The sequence below is a fragment of the Gopherus evgoodei genome, chromosome 9 (genome assembly GCF_007399415.2).
Source record: "Gopherus evgoodei ecotype Sinaloan lineage chromosome 9, rGopEvg1_v1.p, whole genome shotgun sequence".
NCBI lineage: Eukaryota > Metazoa > Chordata > Testudines > Testudinidae > Gopherus > Gopherus evgoodei.
The window spans coordinates 95393231-95413016 of record NC_044330.1 but is presented as its reverse complement, the minus strand read 5'-3'; the positions used below and the strand labels follow the sequence as shown (position 1 = coordinate 95413016).

General features: G+C 41.5%; 2 protein-coding genes across 6 annotated transcripts in view; one reads left to right on the top strand and one right to left on the bottom strand.

Moving 5' to 3' along the window:
- ATP1B4 (ATPase Na+/K+ transporting family member beta 4) overlaps positions 1-9193 on the top strand; it is a 28465-nt gene extending 19272 nt beyond the window's left edge. For all 3 annotated transcript variants that reach the window (XM_030574278.1, XM_030574281.1, XM_030574279.1), the window contains exons 6-9: positions 223-419; positions 1340-1396; positions 2419-2514; positions 4355-9193. In XM_030574278.1, coding sequence (XP_030430138.1) covers positions 223-419; positions 1340-1396; positions 2419-2514; positions 4355-4516 — 512 coding nt within the window. In that variant the 3' untranslated portion in view covers positions 4517-9193. The remainder of the gene's footprint in view (positions 1-222; positions 420-1339; positions 1397-2418; positions 2515-4354) is intronic.
- LAMP2 (lysosomal associated membrane protein 2) overlaps positions 4741-19786 on the bottom strand; it is a 29069-nt gene continuing 14023 nt past the window's right edge. The window contains exon 9 of one of the 3 annotated variants that reach the window (XM_030574276.1): positions 4741-11635. In XM_030574276.1, the coding sequence (XP_030430136.1) occupies positions 11493-11635 (143 nt within the window). In that variant the 3' untranslated portion in view covers positions 4741-11492. Of the gene's footprint in view, positions 11636-12492; positions 14847-17092; positions 19510-19786 lie in introns of those variants that run through there. The other 2 variants (XM_030574275.1, XM_030574277.1) reach the window with 2 other exon arrangements.

Below are 19786 nucleotides of genomic sequence, written 5' to 3'. Positions count from 1 at the left end.
TCATCACGTGGTGCCTTGGTTTCCCTGCCATTAAAGCGAGGGGTGTGATAAAGTCGGTGTGGTTTCCATACATGGAACCTCTGCTGAAACGAGTATTAAACCTTGTCTTTTGGGAAGGGATTTTCCAACTCTCTCTGGTGCCTTTGACAATTGCAGCCTTGATGTTTAGATAGATTGTGATAGTCCGAAAAGCATTAACTAGCAGCTCTTGGTTCACCTCAGCTTATGATGACAACATTCAAGAGGAAAAGAACATTGAGTGCCCAGCAGGCCAATACTTTGTTCAAGACGGCGCGGAAAGCAAAGAGAAGAAAGCCTGTCAGTTCAAGCGATCACAGCTGCAGAACTGTTCTGGGATTGAGGATCCCACATTTGGCTACTCTACAGGCCAGCCATGCATCTTGTTGAAGATGAACCGGGTACCGAAAAAGCCAGTAATTTTAATTCCCTCCTTGGGCAGTACTATAGATTAATCATTACGCTGGGTTTGAAACTAGGCTAATTCCCTGAGCCAGTAAAATCAGCTTCCCATATCAGGTGGAAACCAGCAGCTCCCGTCCCAGGTGGAGACAATCCATCAAAGAAAATTTGCAAAGCCCCTTGTCACTTGATTTGGTCAAGAAACAGGCAACAGGAAATTAATTCTTTGCCGGGATTTCTTTCCAGATATTAAGTTATTTCTTGAGGTCATGTCCCATACGCTGCTCTCTTTATAATTGTGCATTTTTAAGGAACAATGCATAATCTGAAATCTTCAAATGTCATAGAATCAAAGGGTATGTTGCTGGCAAAATAAATGTAGAGATAATTCATCAGCTGCTTGGAAAAGCTTTTGAAGAACTAGGGGTTGGCCTTTTGATTGTGATCAGTGTAGTCATTTTCAATACGTATGCTTCTATTTGTCTGTCAAGCAGGGGTCAAGCGGCCATTTGAGGAAACAGCACAAATTGGTTGCCTAGTAAACCTGGCTCTTTTTTTAAAGGATGAACATCATACTGGAAAACGTTCAGAAAAATTTTAAAGGGGGTGGGGAGCTACATGCAGATTTCATTGTATAGCCTCAACTTGAAGGGGCAGAGAGTCTGTTGGACTTCTCCATTCCTGAGTTCTGGGAGCTCACAAGTGGGCCTGTGCACCCTCCTTTGGGGTGAATGACATAATTGGCTGATGGCAGAAAATGCCTCCAAGATAACTTGCATTCATATGCAATATGATCAGATAAATAAGCTTAAGATGGAGAGAGAGAGAGAAACCTCTGGAGGGGGCAGGTGATATTGGATGGGTATCACAGGCCAGGCTTCGCATCTCATAGAAGCATGAATGGCTTTTCTTTTCGTAGATCATAGGCTATCGACCTGGCTATGGGACGCCTGTGAGCGTGAACTGTGCCATTCAGGTAATTCTTTCACGTATCTCCAGTGTTATTTGCAGAAAGGGCCTTACACCCTCTTCTCTCAGCAGGGGCAGCTCCAGGCACCAGCGCAGCAAGTGTCTGCCTGGGGTGGCAAGCCGCAGGGGGGTGGCCTGCCAGTCACTGTGAGGGTGGCAGTCAGGCTACCTTCACCGGCATGTCTGCAGGAGGTCCGCCAGTCCCGCAGCTTCGGCGGCAATTCGGCAGCAGTTACACCGAAGGCGCGGGAATGGCGGACCTCCCGCAGGCGTGCCACCGAATCCGTGGTTCTAGCGCTGCCGAAAGCCGTCTGCCTGCAGTGCTTGGGGCGGCAAAAACATAGAGCCGCCCCTGCCCCCCAGTCCGTTGATGATGAATTACGATGGAGTTACACCTGGGATGACTTTGGCCCAGAATGTTTCACCAGCCCCTGCGTTGAGACCATTGTAGGGACTGCTGACTGAGTGAGGGCTGCAAGTTTGTAAAGCTCTGTGAAGGTGGACAGTGCTAAGAATTATCCTGCGCCTCTCCATTTGGGGCCTGATCCTGTGTGAGCTGCCAAACATCTCTTGGGGAATGCTGAGCCCTTCCAGCGTCCAGTGATGCCAGTAGCAGAGGGTGCTCGGCTCTGCCCCTCCTACGAGCAGGTCTGTAGACAGAGAGGGACTGAGACTGGCCCCCGCTCTGTCCATGACCAGCGTTCAGGGCCTGGGCAAGACTATCATTGGCTTCAGTGGGAATTAGACCCAGGCCTTTAGCTACTAATGAGGAGGCAGTGAAACATGGAGACATTTATAGAAGGCAAATATGACCTGTGTCCCATTGGCGATGGCGCACTTGTTCTCTGACGTATTCCAGCAGCAGCTGGTTCTATCAGTAAATGTGCTCTGTATATATAGGTGATAAAATACCTAGTCCTTTTGTGCTGGGGCTCTCCAGAGGTACCCACCAAAGCCCCATTGTGTTGTTGATCTGAGGTGAGCTGTACTATACTGCCTGACTACACACCTGCCTATTTTTAATCACAGAAAGGCAATGAAAGTGCTCTTAAATCAGTGGACTTCTACCCAGGCAATGGAACATTTGATCTCATGTACTATCCCTACTATGGCAAGCTCACTCACGTAAGTAGAGACTTGGTGGTTAATGCTCTATTGGCTTCCCTTTAATCTCTCCTTGGAGAAAGAGAGGGACGGGGGCAGTTGTTTGCAAAGTGCACCTGGCTGGAAAGCACAACCCAGCAGGGAGGCACTGTGAACTAGCAGTCAGTGGGGGCTGGCAGGTAGGACTCCTGTGCTGTATTTCTGGCTCTGACACTGACTTGCTGTGTGAGCACCTTGTGTGCCTCAGTTTCCCCATCTGTAAAATGGGCATGATAATATTTATCAGGGGCTTGGTCATGTTCAATATGCTGACAGCAGTAGTGCCATAGGCTGACATTTTCCAAAGTGGCCACTGATTTGGGGTGGCTTGACTTTAGGATGCCCGACTTGGAATGTGTGGGGCCTGTTTCTTAGTGGGGACCAACATGCTCAAGTTGGGCAGACAAAAATTGAGTTACCCCAAATCAGTGACCACTTTCAAAAAGTTCAGCCCTAGTTTGCAACGGGCCTATTTACATCCGGAGTAGTGTGTCCTGTTCTGGCCACAACGTTTCAGGAAAGATGTGAACAAATTGGAGAAAGTTCAGAGCAACAAAAATGATTAAAGGTCTAGAAAACAGGGCCAGCTCCAGGCACCAGCCCAGGAAGCAGGTGCTTGGGGCGGCCAAGGGGAAGGGGAGACACGTCTGGCTTTTCAGCAGCGGGTCCCTCACTCCCTCTCAGAGGGAAGTACCAGCTGCCGAATTGCTGCTGAAGTCTGAAGCGGCGGTGGTAGAGCTGATTGTGATTGTGGCTTTTTTTTTTTTTTTTTTTTTTTTTTTTTTTGCTGCTTGGGGCGGCAAAAACCCTGGAGCCGGCCCTGCTAGAGAACATGACCTATGAGGAAAGATTAAAAAAACTGGGTTTGTTTAGTCTGGAGAAGAGAAGACTGAGAGGGGAAGTGGTAACAATTGTCAAGTACATAAAAGGTGGTTACAAGGAGAGGGGTGAAAAAAATGATCTCCCTAACCTCTGAGGATAGGACAAGAAGCAATAGGCTTAAATTGCAGCAAGGGAGGTTTAGGTTGGACATTAGGAAAAACTTCCTGTTAGTTAAGCACTAGAACAAATTGCCGAGGGAGGTCGTGGAATCTCTGTCATTGGAGGTTTTTGAGAACAGGATAGACAAAGCCCTGGTAGAAATGGGCTAGTTCACTTAGTCCTGCCTTGAGTGCCGGGAACTGGACTAGATGACCTAGTGAGGGCCCTTCCAGTCCCATACGTCTCTGATTCTATTTGCAGGATGAGGCTTGGGGTGGTCTAGGTGAGCAGAACACATTCAAAATAAGAGTTCCGACTGAGAGATCTGGGAGCAACAAAATTCCCATTGTGAAAACAGATGTAATGTATGTGAGGTCAAATAACAGCTCCCTTGTGAAACATGAGCTGAATGCCTCGACCTTGGTTTCCCAGGAGCACATACATCGGGCACACTGATCACAAGGAACAGGACGACTTTTCTTTATTATTACTGCAGACAAAGGAGCAACAGTTTAAGGCGGCAGAAAGTATTTTATAACCTCGTTAGCCTCCCCTACTTATCACGGCTTCTGGCTTGAATAGCAGCAAATCAACCCGCGAGGATTATTATATTAGAGAACTCAAATGTGTCCCCATCATTTTCAAACATACTGGGTCAGAGCCCGAGTCTGGTGCAAATCAGCTTAGCTTCCGTGGTCCTCATGGAGTCCGTAGGGCTAAGCCCATTGACACCACCACAGGATCAGGCCCATTTTTCTATTCCACTGACTGTGGCACAGAGTATTTGATGTTTTTCCTACCCTCTCAACTATTGCGCTGATCCAGTGTCTCACCTTTTCAGGTCAACTACACCTCCCCGCTGGTGGCTCTGCACTTCACAGATGTGAAGAAGAATGATTTTGTCCCCATTCAGTGCAGACTGAATGGGGAAGGAATTGTGAATAATGTGACTAATGATCGTTTCCTGGGCCGAATCATCTTTACACTCAGCATCGGAATGTAGCCCATGCAAACATTCACCAAGCACTTTTTTTTAACTCTTTACGGCAAGCAGGTGCTTTTTCCACTCCACCTTTTAAACATAATGGCAGAATATAGCACCTCTTTTGTTAGGGAAACAGACAAATTGTTTCCAAAATAAGTTAGATACGTCTTTATTGGATTTTTTTTATAGAGAGAGAGATAACCGCACATAATATAGACTGAGGAGCTACATTTTTTTAAATGTAAATGCTTAACAAATCTTATTGGCGGTATAGATCCAGTCTTGTAACTACAGGTAGAGAGCCCTGGTAAAACATTTCAATATTGATTTTAAATGCTTACAGGACATTTTAATACTATTTTCATAGAGTCACTTCAAAAGGAACATTCCTGACCTTATATTTTACTTTTTATCATAGTTTTAAGTACATTTCCCAGGTAGAAACTACATGACTCGGTAGTGGAGGGCACTCCCACAATCTTTTGGGTTACATGTGAAAACTAATAAAAATCAAGTAAAATGGCCCATCTCAAAATCCCTTGAGCCCAGAAGCCCTGGCACTGCAGGAGCCACTGTGCCTGGGGACAGCAGCCCAACTCAGCACAGCAGCATTCGCAGTGGTAGCTTCAACCATGTCTTGATACATGTGAGTTACTGGCTGCAATTGGAAAGAGGAAGCCATAATAAGGAATAATTGTCATTTATGAATCTTTAGGACTGTTCCCTCCACCTTTGAGCTGAGAGGATAAACACATTCCCCTTTCCCCCCTTTAATACACTCCTCCTCTCTCTGCATGGCCCTTTGAGTCCACCAGACTGAAAGGAGCTTCTCTCTCCTAGACCCCCAGCACGTCACACTGGCAGGAAGAGATTGCTAGGAAACAAGGGTCTCCTTCCACCCACCCCAGAGCTGGGAACAGAAGCGGACTCTGTATGGCCATGCAGAGCACAGCTCACTGCCCCCAAACTTTTCAAATCCTTCACCCCTCAGTGCCCAAAAGATCACAGTGGTAATGTCTTTAAAGCCAGAGAGGTATGGGAGAAAACGTAGCCATTTCTCCTTATGGGTGAAATTAACGGTGTGATCTCATTCTCAATGTACTGTGTGGGATTTTTGTCCCTGCTGGTGCCTGGCCAGTTGGTTAACCAGGCCCTATCACTTCAGCATTCAGAATTCTCACAGTAATTTGTTTCACCCACAGCTGTTTAGATCAACCTCATGGACATAGAAATTGAAATGTTTCTTTCGTTGTGCTTGCACCCTCTGATTTATCATTGCAAAAGTGCTGGGCTATACAGCTTGTTTATGTGGGCCTGCTTGGGAGTACAAGACTGTCAATGTTGCTTTGTTATTTTAGATTGGTCAAGAGTGCTGGGCTGTGACCTCTGGTTTGTTAGTGCAGGGTTTATCAAGAATGCCGAGTCCTGCTACTGGTATTTTTTTAAAGAAAGTGCTGCCTTATACATTTACTGTAACAGTGCGTGTGTGGTTCCAATTCATTCACTGATTTCTGTCTGCAAGATAAAAGAGAAATGGGTATTTTTGTCTGACACTCCTACAAATTCCATTTTTCACACCTGTATTAGTAATGGAGGTTCTACAGGCCATTCTGCCCCCAGCTACATCTGTGTAACCCTATTATCATCAGATCATGCTCATGACAACACCTGTGCAACCCTGTTAACCTTAAGTGGGTTAACAGCCTTTGTCCCTTAGTTCTCACCCGGTTTCACTAATTGGGGCTCTCTCTTCTGGAAAATCTGTGGCATATATGACAGAGGAATTTACCGTTGGGATCTCTCCCCCTCAGTATTCCTAGGATATGTACTGATGTATTACAGAGTGACATACAGATCTGGCTCCTCTCCCCATTCTGTTTCAACATGATGAGAAAGAGATTTTGCCTCAGGTAATATGGAACTGCACAGGCAGCAATGTACAATGTTTCCCTCTATGCCTGTGAGGCTTTAGAAACTGAGTCCAAGTTTGTTAGAGCTCTTGCAGAAGCTGGGTAAATTCTTAGCTCAGAGATTCCAAATTTGAGAAACATGGTCCCTTTGTTTTTGAGACAGAGAGTCTAAAAAGAACCTTTGTGACATGAGATTCTCTGTGGTGGGTGTAATCACATACCCCCGCTGTCCTCACAGGAAGATTTCACATGGATTTGAAACCTTCACTGCAGTTGAAAAGGGCTGAATGGGCCCTTCCTGGGATGCACGAGTGCTGCTCCTGGAGACTACCTGGGAATAATTTTGCAAGCCAGCACAACTGCTCTTACAGGCTACATGGAAGTCATTGAGTTGCTAGATTGCAGTGACTCTTCAGGCCAATATGGGGTTAAGTACTTCCTCTTCTCCATCTCCTGCACAGAATCCTAAAGACTAGACATCTGAGCTTCTTACGCGGCTACTATGAGGTTGTGTAAGCTCTACGCATGTGAGGAAATATTTCTTTGCTCATTCCAATCTCCTTCTCACACCAGCAACTGGAGCTTGATTACTGCCAGCATCTGTTGCTGTGACAATTTACCCATCCCTTCTTTTTCAACCATTAGCCTTAATATACTTTATGGCCATCCACCTGTCAGTATGGTTGGAGTACCCACCCCGGGAACAGGGCACGGCCTTCACTACAGCCACCTGTGCAGTACCGGCCACCCTTCTTGCAGCAATACAACATATTATTGAGAGTGAGTTTGCACCTTCTCCATTTAGGAATGATTAAAAAAATTTTGTACCGTCTCTGGTATGTGTGATGAATGGAATCACTCAGCCCATTTTCTTAGGTCCAGACTTCACAGGCTTGAGATGGTACCTGGAGCAGGCTTGTTAGAGGGCTTATTTTTTCACTCTTACTTTCCTGATTCTTTTTGCATGAACAGAGAGCAACACTACCCGAAGTTTGACAGTGCAAACTATTTGAGGTTGATTAGGGTAAACTTCGAACAAGCATGATTTTAGGTTGTTTTTTTCCTTAGTGTTTCCCTTTTCAGCTTTGATACCACAAAGCCTTCCATGGCCCTGTTTTTATTTCCTGTTTCCAATCCCCCACCCTTACTGAAACAATTTTAAATTCTCCCTCCCCCCTTTCTTCTTCCCTTTCTCTGGAGGTGACTGAAATACAATGCTGTTCTGATATTCCTAACAGCCCAATAGCACCTTATTTCAATATGACTAGTTTGGAATGTAAGAATGACCATACAGTTCTCAGCTTACGGCTGCTTCGCCAAAAGCTTAGCATAAAAACCAGGCCTCAAACTGTCACAGTATTAAAAAAAAATTAAACAGTAATTTTAATACCTTTGTAACTAGCTAATAAAAATACACCTAAATTCTTATAGTATAGGCCCTTGTAAACAGGCCTAAATATTTATCCTAAACAAGGCTGACTCCAGTTACTAAGGTTTGAGCTTTATAACTGGGCTCCCACCCAGTAATAAATCTAATGCAATAAAACTCTTGTGGGCAGGGAGTAGGATTTAATCATATTGGGACAAAATCACCCCAGCTGTAATTTCATTAATTGTCCAGGCAGAAGACAGACCAGCATGTGATACTAACTTTGACTAAAGTTTTCAAACCTGCATGTTTAAGAAAATCCACATTCAGACATCTAAATATGAGCACCCACAACTCCCAAGACGAACTGGATTTATGGCTGCTAAGCACCTCTAAAAATCAAGGAACTTACATATCTAAATATTTAATCCATATAGATACCTAGCTTTAGTACTTACATGTCAAAATGGTGGCCTCTCTGCTCTCCTCTAAATATGCAGAATTACTTCAATCACTTACATTTAGTGAGGCATCTGTCAATAACACCCAGATCAATGTAGGGTAGTTGACAGGTCAGAACAAGACTTTTCAAGGCAAGAATATTAGAAACTGCCCCTGGTATCTGAAGATCAAGCTGTGTTCTCTGTATATCCCAGGCTTCCATGAGTAATACAGATTCAGCAATCAGAATTTTATTGGTAGTTGTGTTGACATGTGAACACATTTTCTAATTGCTGCATGTTTCACTGGTAAACTAAAAAGACTGGATTCAGAAGATGTATAGGGCTCACTCCTGCACTGAGCCTGCTGATTAACTTCAATAGGAACTGAAGGGCTCAGAAGTTTGAAGTGCCAGGGCCATAGAGAGCACATACACAGAAGTCTCTTTTCATCCATAACCACATGCTAAAGTCCTTTTCTTCTTTATATTAAAATATAACACTGTCTATAACCTCTAGTGTTTGCCATTATGAAAAAAGCATTTAAATATTTGTTACCATCCCTTCTGCTCAGAGTTTTAATAACTCACTCCTCTTAAATTTGGTTATCCACAGACTGTGGAACACAACCACTGGCAGCACAAATGCCACCCACCTGGCCTCTTCCTCAGTCCTTACCTGAAAGGAGCATGGGGGTGAAGGAGAGCAAGTAGTTATGAGTTTTCATGGCTATTGAAACCCATGACACACCAGCCCCTTAGATAAAGCTTTTAAAAGTCGCATTCATCTCTATCAAGAGCGTTAACACTAGCAAAAGTAGACGAACATCATAGTTAACTTTAATATAGATACTGTCATCAGCACGTGTACAATCTTTTGCAAATTCAGAGAACCATGTTTATATCACTTCATTCTACAGTAACTTTAAAGTGCTTGCTTGATTTTGACTTCTCATGAAGTCCAAAATAGCACTTAATTTTTATTTTTTTAGGAAACTGCTGCACTTTATTATTAAAGTCACCCAGCTGGATTAAAAGAATGTTATGTGTGAAGCTCAGATCTGGAGCCTGAAGAATAGCATAGCACGAATAGAACCCACCTAGCATCATTGTGGAGGTGACATGCTTTGAGGGACATGTGTGTTAGGCCCAGAGTAGCCCATTTAGCACTTCCCCACTTAGGGAAAGCAAGAGTAAAAAAATGGGAGACAAAAACCCAACCCACTGGGCTTAAATTAAGTCCCCATCATGAAAGGATCACATCTGTGTAGGACCCTATTTTTGTCCCGTTAGAAGATGCAGTTACAGATTAGGCTTGATGCTGCAGTCAGAAGAAGACCAAAGCAATTTTTGTGATACAAGTTTCTTTAAAATCAAAGTCAGCAGTGTACAATCTTCCATGCCCAACACCACTCAAATTAAAGTGTATCTGAACACCTCTTGTAGATAAATCCCTACGTGTGCTTTTACTAAGCTTTGTTTTTTAAAGGCAGCTATGCTTCTAAATAACGCCACTTTGAGTGTGAATTGTGACATGCTCTACATTCAGCACCTCATGTGCCATATCCTCCTGTATCGTATTGACTGAACATCACAGCTTACTTCATGGGTTCTCTCTTTATAGGACACTAGGCTCATCCACACATGACTGAACACACATTCTGTGAGCCAGTAAACTGAAAAATAGAAGACCGCTTCTCATCTGATTTGACTTAAATTAGCCCAGTTACCCTCAATCATCTCCGAGACCCAAACTATCATGATCTCGCTCCTGTCTGTAAATAAGGTGGAGGTGCTCTGCAGCAGTCTACCCCTGCAGTGGCTCAGGAACATCCTAAACACATTCCCACACAACCTACTGCCAGCTACTAACAGCCATGCAAAGATGATGCCAGCATCCCAGCTAGTCACATGGCCTAGCATGAAAGAGAGCACAATAGTAGAACTAGCTTCTGCAGGTCAGCATCAAAGGGGCCCAAAGAGGAAGATGCTCCTGTCCCAATGTACCCATTCAGGGGTGGCAGAATTTAATCCAAGATAACTAGCTTCCATCCTGCTAAGGCCTAAACATGGAACAGAGGCCCTTCAAAGTGTATGACAATATTAATGATAGGGGAGGGCATTTGACTGGATCCAACATACCATCCCATTCTTTGGTGGGGTCACTTTCTTTTACTGTGGTTTTCTATAACCTCATCCTTTACAATCACTATTTTGCATACTAACTACTTTGGAAAATAGAGTAAGAGCACACCTCTGTGGAGTTACGGAGTTTAAAGTTAGGCCAATTCCTTCAGCTGAAATACAGGATGAGAAGTCTAGATTATCCTTCCCTTACATAGACAGAATGAAAACTTGGACCCAGTGAACTCAAAGTTTTCCCATTTACCCCAACCATAGGTTCAGTTAAAGTCAGAGAGCAGAACCACTTTTTGGTTAGCAAACAGAAGATGCTTAACACCGTGCTCTTTGGACAAAAAAGAAAACAACAAAACAAAAACAAAAACAAAAAACCCCACAGCTCAGGACACCTAAGGCTTCCTTAAAAGCTGTGTCTGTTCACTAAGGTCAGGTTCTTCCATTCTTGGGTAAGTTATGCTAGATCTCACCCACTACTCTTACACTTAAAAAAAGATAATCCTTTCCACACTGATATTAAATACACTAGTTACTAAGAGAAGGAACTTCTGGGTGACTTATTGTAGGATCAAGAACCACCTTTGGATGCAACAGGAAAAGCAGCTTTAAGCTAACCCCAGAGAACAAGCAGCTACATGAAGAAACAGAAACAAGGCAGCAGTGGTAAGTTTGCTTGTAACTGAACGCTAGGAAGGATTTTGCATTTCTTTCCAACAGCATATACAATCCTTCACTACACAGCATTCAAACCTCTAGCAGGGGTTTGTTTGTTTTTTTTACTTCAGCATTATATGAAATAAACTGAGTAGCTGCATATAAAATAAAAACCTCACTCACCAGCTGTGATATTATGCAAAAGAATAGAGATTAAAAATGCTGCGAGTAAGATGCATCCTTATTTGACTGAAGAGGCCTAAGATAATCACATTGCCCCGGGGACAAATATTGATCATAAGTGTTTCCTGGAGCAGTTTTACTTTACTCCAAAACCTTACAGTAGGTTCAGGCGAGTCTAAATTTGTTCTCACAATCATATGCATAAATACATTATCCTTTGTTTAATATATCTAGTCAAAGAAAACCATGAACTAATAACTTCTGTTAAGGGAAAAAGGTAGCAGAGGCAGCATGAAAAGATTATACAGATTGATAGCCAGTACGACTTTTCCTTCTTCCAATGACGTAAGAGATAAAGACAAGAATGATAAGGAAGCCAAGCGCCACGCCCACTGCGATGGGGATAAGAAAGTTCAGGTCAGAATCTGCAAAGCATTCTTCAGCTGTAGAAGAGAAAAAAGTGAGGGAGAGGAAATTAGTAGGGAAACCATGCATTAGAAACCAATCAAGCAGGGAGCAAACAGACACTTGCATTTTTTTAAAAACCCCATGACCCCCCCCCCCCTTTTTTTTTTTTTAAAAGCTGACATCTCTTCCTAAATCTGATTCTAGTAGGTACAGAACACCCAGAACTTATTTCTTCAATAGGAACTGCCTGTGCTTAGCATTCCTCTGGATCCATCTAAACGCTTATTCATACACCCACCCATCCCTATACAGGTTAGCATAGTTCAGTTGCTCTTTGTTTCTCTTCTAGACACTTAAGCTAATAGTCACTAGGTTGCCTATAGCCAGAAGGTGCATTTCAAGTGCTTATGAAGAAATCTATCACATTTGGCTACATCCAGGGCTCTCAGAGAATAAAGATCTCTTTTCAGATCTTCACATTAGCATTCACTTTCAATGTTCTGCTCTCTGCATAGCCTGTAGCTCTCACTGATGACACATAACCCAGGACAAAATATTAACTTTGAGATGACATATTAGCTGATCACCACCATATGGATTTGAGAATTTACCTGGATTAGAGCATCGGAATGACAAAATGTATTACATCCCCCAAACTGATTTCTCATCCCCTCTGACATCACTGTGCATTTTCAGAAATGGATGGGAAAGGAGAGCATAAATAGGTAATATGGAAAGCAGCACTGTATAGAAGACCATAAAAGATGACCAAAATCATAGATTATCAGGGGTGGAAAGGAGCTCAGGTGGTCATCTAGTCCAACCCTCTGCTCAAAGCAGGACCAATCCCCAAAATATATTAGGGTAGCTGAAAACACTGAAAGACACACCATTGGTGCATATAGCTTTATTTTTGATCCATTCAATACAAAGAGGTCATGGAGGTATCACTTTCAGAGAAGAATTGTGTAGTTCTTACTAAAATCAACACAGCATTGTAAAAAACATTCACTGTAATGCCACAAAGTGGGTTTGCACAGTTTTGAAGTATACACTACTTAATTCCTCTCTGGTACAAATGCTAAATTCAGAGTCAGTACAGGCTTTTTCAGAGCATGGGACTCAGACACCAATGATAAGCCTCAGGCAAGTTATGCAACAGCTCTGCCTCACTTTCCGTGTGTAAAGTAGGGAGAAATACTTACCCAACTGGACTCCTGCAAGGAAAAAGTGGTTTAACTTTGCTTTGAAAACAAATCTCTAAAGCAGCACTAAGTAATTAGATGTCCAATGCCCCAAGTTAATGGCTGCTACTGGATGACCATCCCCAAGAGACAGGAGGAGTTAAAGAATTTTATAAACATGTTAATCAAGTTCACCTTAATACCGGTGGTATGATTTTGAAGCAGAGGGCTTTGTTAAAGCTTTGGGAGATTCCCGAAGAATGGATTTTGCTTGCTTTTATATCTGACTAGAAGACATGTCTTGGACAGACGGAGCACTGTCAAAAGGTAGCAGCTACTACTTTAAGGCACTGCCCAATAATGCGAGTCGAACTGAATTAGCCTGCAGTGGTTCTCAATCCATGGCCTGCAGGCCACCTGCAGCCCAAATCAGCACACAACTGCAGCCCAAGTGACATCCTCAGGACCATACAGGTAGTATTGTGTGGATGTGGCCCACACAGACCACAGTGGTAAACAGATTGAGAATCACTGCTTTAGTTACTGTGCCAAATTTAGCTCAGACATATTAAGCTGGTAACCAGGTGCCACTTATTCATTAGGAGGACAAAGCCTGGGTTTATAAAAAAACAAACTTTATTTTCCTCCCTTTTAATCCAATCAAAATACAAACAAAGTCTGGCCCCTGCAGCAGTATTCATTCCAATTCAGAGTCTGTTGTTGTGGAGTTCAGCAATGCAGGGGAGGAAGGACAATTTACGGTGTGAGCTTGTTTAAAAAGAGTGATCATAACTTCTCTATCTTTCAGGTTGAGGTACAATACTTACAGCTTTACCCTGGCCACTTTGAATCAGTTTTGTCTGGTAAGAGGACTTGAACATTAAATAGCGCATCAGAATACTAAGTCATGAATACTGATGAAAGGTGCCCATTAGCCACCACAAGATTTAAGTTTACATTAGCAGGGCAGGGAGAACATGGTAGTTAAGTTACTTTTAGCATCTCTTTAATTCTGTCAGAGGGAGGTCCCTTTCAGATCAAAGAAGAATGGTTGTGGAACCTAACCTTTCATCACTCAGTGGCTACCAGGTTTGCAAGTTGAAACAAACAGTTTTACACTAAATAACCGATTCCACTACTTATCACTGCAAGTCTGTTGTTCCACAGACAAAGGGGAAATACTCTCTTGGAGGACTTTGGAAGCTATACAGACTGACCATGTGAGTTCACATTAAGGCTGTACAGAGTTAGGTTCCAGCCCAACCCATCTTCCCTTCTCTCTTGAAGATCAGTTTCTGACATTGGAGACAGTCATGAGATCCATTAGTTAGCAGCTCTAACTACTATCGTATTCTTACAAATATTTGTTCTGTAGGCCAGCTGTACAAAAGAGATGACCCAGACAAAGTGCAGAACATGCAAGTTATACCTGCATACTCAAAAAGTTGAGTCCAGAGAACTGCACCTACAGAGCATCTTTAAATCACAAAAGTCAGTTTTAACCGTGCTAATAGGGGCATTCACACAACAGTATATAAGGCACTATCAATAGTAATAAAAATAAACTAATGTATGATTATATACACATTAACACTTGAAGACATCCACAGCAAACTTAGTACTGGTTAGGTGCCATTCACAGCAATTAGGAACGGAAAACTTTATTCAAATACAGCCATTGTGTACATAGATCATAGAATTACTGAATTGGTATTTCTGGCAGCATCACATCCACATCCAGAAGATGGAAACAAATTTTAGTCTGATCCAGGATCAGACTAAATCACTCAGGGTAAGTTCAGATGTAATGCTAATTAAAAGTCAATGGTTTCTTAAATGTAATTTTCAAGAAATTTGACAAAACTATTCAGATGTAAGAGGACACAGTTTCTTTCCCCTTCCCCCCCGCATTTTCCATCTTTAAATTGCTGATATCCAGCATTACGGTGTTTCTTGTGGCTTACAAAATAAGCCATAAGCACTACAGCAACTAATCCTCCCAAAGCTGCTCCCACTGTTATGGGCACAATGAAGTTGTCCACATCTGGGCTGCAGTCTTCAGCTAGATGGAAAGAGGGCAAGTTTCAAAAGAAAGCCAGTTGAACAGAAATGTTAACCCTGCAATCTCTCCATAATTGTTTACATAGCTTCCCATCCAGTATTAGAGCTCTCCTTCAACCAGATCCTGTTTATAAATAAATATGAGTGCAATGTTGCCTCTCCACATTTTTAAGACTATGATGACATTACACAATATTTTATTTCAACAGGCCCAGTCTTGGACTTTTAACCACTGGTCAGAATATTAAGGTGGACCTTTCACAGTTAAATAAAAAGAAAAGTGATGTTGAAAACTTACTTTGCATCTGAGTGTAGTTCAGTTGAAGATGTGAACAATCTACTTCTCTTTATTAAAGCTCTTTAATTTCTGAAGAGTAAAATGCTTCGGAACAGAAAGCTAAGGACTACAACTGAAGTCACCCAAGTTTTAGCACTGCAAGATGAGCAAGTTCATTACTGGATGCAAATTTAGTAATTTGCAATTTTACCACCACAGTCTCATCCTTGAAGATATTTCAGAGGATGCTTAAGCACCATTTAAGTTTCGACTCAGCCTGAGTGCCTCTTGGAGGAACCTAGTTTTCTAGATAGTTTTGAAGTGTAAAGTTTCACTGAGCTCAGATTGAGTTTAAGATACATGTGCTGGCATTGTAGATTGAAGTAAAAAAACAGTTGAGACTTCAATCACAGCACGGGCTTTGACTCTAATGAAGCCTGAAAGGAAGGCAGTGAGATTTTAACTGAAGCCTGAAAGGAAAGGCAGTGAGATTTTAATGATGGACCCAAGCCAATAGCCAGGAGTCAAAAAGAGGATCTTTGATTTTACTCCTCCTACTCCCCCCTTGTCAGACTGTACCAATACAATTGTGCACACCAGATGTGTGGTCCCTTTGCCAAATCAGCGAGTACATTAGTATCAGGGGTAGGCAAATGAAGATTCATTTTAGTATTTACTCTTGAAACAAGAGACATACACTACAGCATCATTATTCATGCATGGTGTGACATATTAGCTAAAGCACTGAATCTGAAAGGAGACAAGTCCGTGGTTTTATCATGCAGAGTACATCTGCACGCCCAGCATTTTCTCATGAGTTGGACATACAGCTGTTTGTTTTGTCAAAAAGCTCTTCTGGAGACTTATGACAAGCAGCACAGGTAATCAATTCTGAATCATAAGCAACAGAGAAAGCACATTTACATCAAGTAGTGTGCTTTTGATTAACTATAGAAAACAAAAACAAAAAAAACACAAAACAGTCCTATGGTACCTTATAGACTAACAGATGCATGGAGCATGAGCTTTCGTGGTCAATACCCACTTCGTCGGATGTAGTCACCTATGAAAGCTCAGGCTCCAATATGTCTGTTTGTCTATAAAGTGCCCCAGGACTCTTTTCTGCTTTTACTGATCCAGACTAACACAGCTACCCTTCTCATACAAAGAGAAAAAAGTCTCCCCTTTTCAGAACGAATTTTATGCCCGCTCTATGGCTTTCTGAAGGACAGATTTATGCAATACAAGCATTGTATGCCACCACTTCTAGACCACCTGGAGTATTCACAGCGAGGCAACTGCTAGGTACCTTTATTGCACTTTGTAATTACATCTATCTTCTTGGAGGCCGGAGACTGAACTAGCAGAATCGGCAACAGACAGCATTTTTCCTGCAGCTTCCAGGAAAGCTTATCCCCCCTCTCCTATGAGCAGGGCCTGGTTGGATCCTAGCACACAGGAAGAGCTCTTGCTTACCAAGCAAAATTTTCAGAGAAAAGTCCCTAAAGCTTCTCCACTTCTGCTGAACAAAGTTATCCCCAGGTAAATTTAGGCTTGCTAAAGAGACACTGACCTATTTGCTGCTTTAGTTATTACCAAGACTAATAATTCAATCATTGAGTTTGACTATTGAAATTAGATGGTGTAAATCTATTTGGTTAGGGAGGTGTTCTACAGTTCACAACAAGTGGGCTAGCCAAACTTCTAACGGAAGTGATTTAATATCTAAACTAGTGGTTAGAAAAAGACTAAAGCCTATAAGCAACAGACAGTCCCTCCTAGTGTGTTACAGAAAGATGCAGAGAGAACTAAGCAACAGGAGAGAAGATTAAGGAAGGTGGTCCTACAATTTTTACAATTAGGTTGGATAATCTGATCTAAAATTAAGAATCAATTTTAGTCAAGAAGTCTAATTAAGTGATCACTACAGTTCAAGAAATCATTGCTTTAATTAAAAAAAGTTACCAAGGTTCCTTAAGAAATAGAAGAATCTTTATTGTTTAAAGCAATATGTAGAGTAAACTGACAAGCAAGTCCCTATGGAGAAATACAATACAGAGAACTAGTGGTTTAAACAGTTTAAGCAGACACATGAAACTTAGATTTACATGAGCCAGTTATCGGCACACCAGATCTAGAATTATTTTCATCAGAGCCAATTTCTTGGACAAATCCACTGGTTTTCCTTAAGTAACATTTCTACACCTTCAAAGAGAAGGTGAGATTTTAGTCAAACTCAGGAATAGAGAGTTTGCCTGTAGAAACCTGGGAGATTTAAGACATTAGATGGATAAAGAAAATAGTTGTGGTAAATGCTAGTTAAAAAAGTACATAACTGGCACATGTAAACACCAACAATCACTGGAGTGCTACAAAAAGAAAGAAAAACTTTATATAAGAACTGTTGCAACTGAAGATATTTTAATACAATTTATGTTTTTGGAGAAATTCTCAAATTAAAAATTTAAGTTTGAAGCTAGTTCCTCATTTACATTTCTAATTTTTTTTAATCAGAGGTTGATATTAGACTAAGGCCTGAGTTCTGCTTGCAACAAGCATTAGTAAGAGTTATTCAACCATTCTTGCTCTTAGTCAGAGTCCTAAATATACATTAGTCACTATGAAATCTAATTTTGTTATCGAGAACCAAATTAGTGTTACTGATTGTTTTTAGAAAGCATAACCAAACATGCCACAAGCAGCTCTGTATACCCCTAATAAGCATCTATTACCATGACAATTCCAAACCAAATTTTAAGAAAAATAATGAACCACATTTCCCTGCTACACTCAGCTTGTCCTATGTTCATTAATATGACCAATCCATGTATTAAAACAAAACTCATTCCTTTTAGGAAAGGCCACCTTTTTTACGCAGTGCTCTATGAATTACACCACACTGATTAGGAGACCAGAGAAACTTAAAGATATACAGTGAGGGTTAGTCCTCTACATAGCTGCAGTTTAAGAACAGTCAATTGCATTACATTTTTGTTTTAAAGTAGAGGACCTACTCCAAACAGCAAGGAGAAAGGTGCAGTGTGTCAGCCTCAGACTATGCTTTACTTTTGCATTCTTCACAGCATTAGTAACCTCCTACACACAAATGCACAATATTACATCTCTGCACAGCACACAATTAAGGCACAAAAGTACATGAATCAGCAGATGAATGCCATCATGGGACAGTTACAATGCAAGTTTTGATTAGCAAAGAATGATTTAATATGAGATTTAAAACAGCTTGAAGTTGTGACAACTGATTTTGGATCATTAAACTGAGAGCTTCTTTAAACACACATCACTCAAAGGAAGCGAGCAAGACATCTTGCACAGAAAGTCTATGATACAAAGTTAAGTGCCCTTTAAATTCTAGAAATACTTAAGGTTCTTATTCCCTTTTTATAACTGGTACCAGCAGGAATACTGTACTACTTTAGTAGAACTCTGTTTTGATATTTATGGGGATGCCAGGTTATAACAGCTACTAGGTTTCTGGTCACTTGTGCACAATAGTTCTCTAAAGCATTTAGAAACTGGGCTTTAACTCCCAGATATGCCAATTGAAGTTTAAGTTTACATATCTAAATGAATGGGTTAACTAGAAGAATGGCCACTGAAGCTACCAAAATAAGAGGGAGCTATTGCAGCTCTTGTTGGAATTAAGTGGGTTACTACTGTCACTTCAACGTAAACTTGCTTGAAAAAAAAAAAACATTAGTATGGCATTTAGTACTGTGAGCCAGAAGAGATACTAGGCACTCTGAAGTCCCTGGCAAGCATTCCAGGTTTAATATACAGTTAAAGGCAGCCAGGTTACCCTGCAATTGTGACAGTAACTAAGGAATGCAGGTGAGACAAGTACAAGTGTAATGCAATTTTACAAGTTGCCAATGCATCATATTCGTGCCCTAATTTAGACTGTTCCCTTTTCAGGCTGTTCCCTGCTTAGCTTAATATTTGTAATATGCACACATGAATGCCACGGTAATATCTTTACCTAATAATTTGTCAAATAAGGCTTATTTGCTACTTTGAGTACAACTATGAAACCATGTTTTTCTTAGTCCAGGAAGTAGAGTTACATTCCCATTGTTTTATCTGACAAAATACCAAAAGAGACAAGCACCCACAGTCTTCCAGCCCTAATTAGATGATGCAAATGTTTACTTGAAGGTGGTTTGTTGCATTTGGGAACTTGCACTTGCTTCATTAAAGTGAAACCGGAACAGTGATCACATTCAGATTTACAAGGTTTGATATCCAGCATAGGTTTTTCTTCTGCCAATTATGTAAGCGATCACTATAATGACAATCAAGCCTGCAAGAGCAGCACCAACTATAATTGGTATTAGAATGGTGTCATCATCCAGCGAACACTCCTGGGCTGTAGATGAGAAAAAGGTTGTGACAAGAAATAAATAAAGAGACAGCATGCTATTGTACCTCTCTTGGGAAACAAAAATATTTTCCTTAACATGAAGGCTCAAAGTTACAAGCAAGTATTTATCATACCTGTATTTTAGTGAGAAAACTGTACAGATTCATAGGAAGTTTCCCTATGTTCTAGTTAGCAGATGGGGCATTTTTGCTAGACAGTAGCTTATTTACTAAGATGATAAAGTTTAACAGTCATTACAGAAGGCATTGTAGAGGATAAGTTA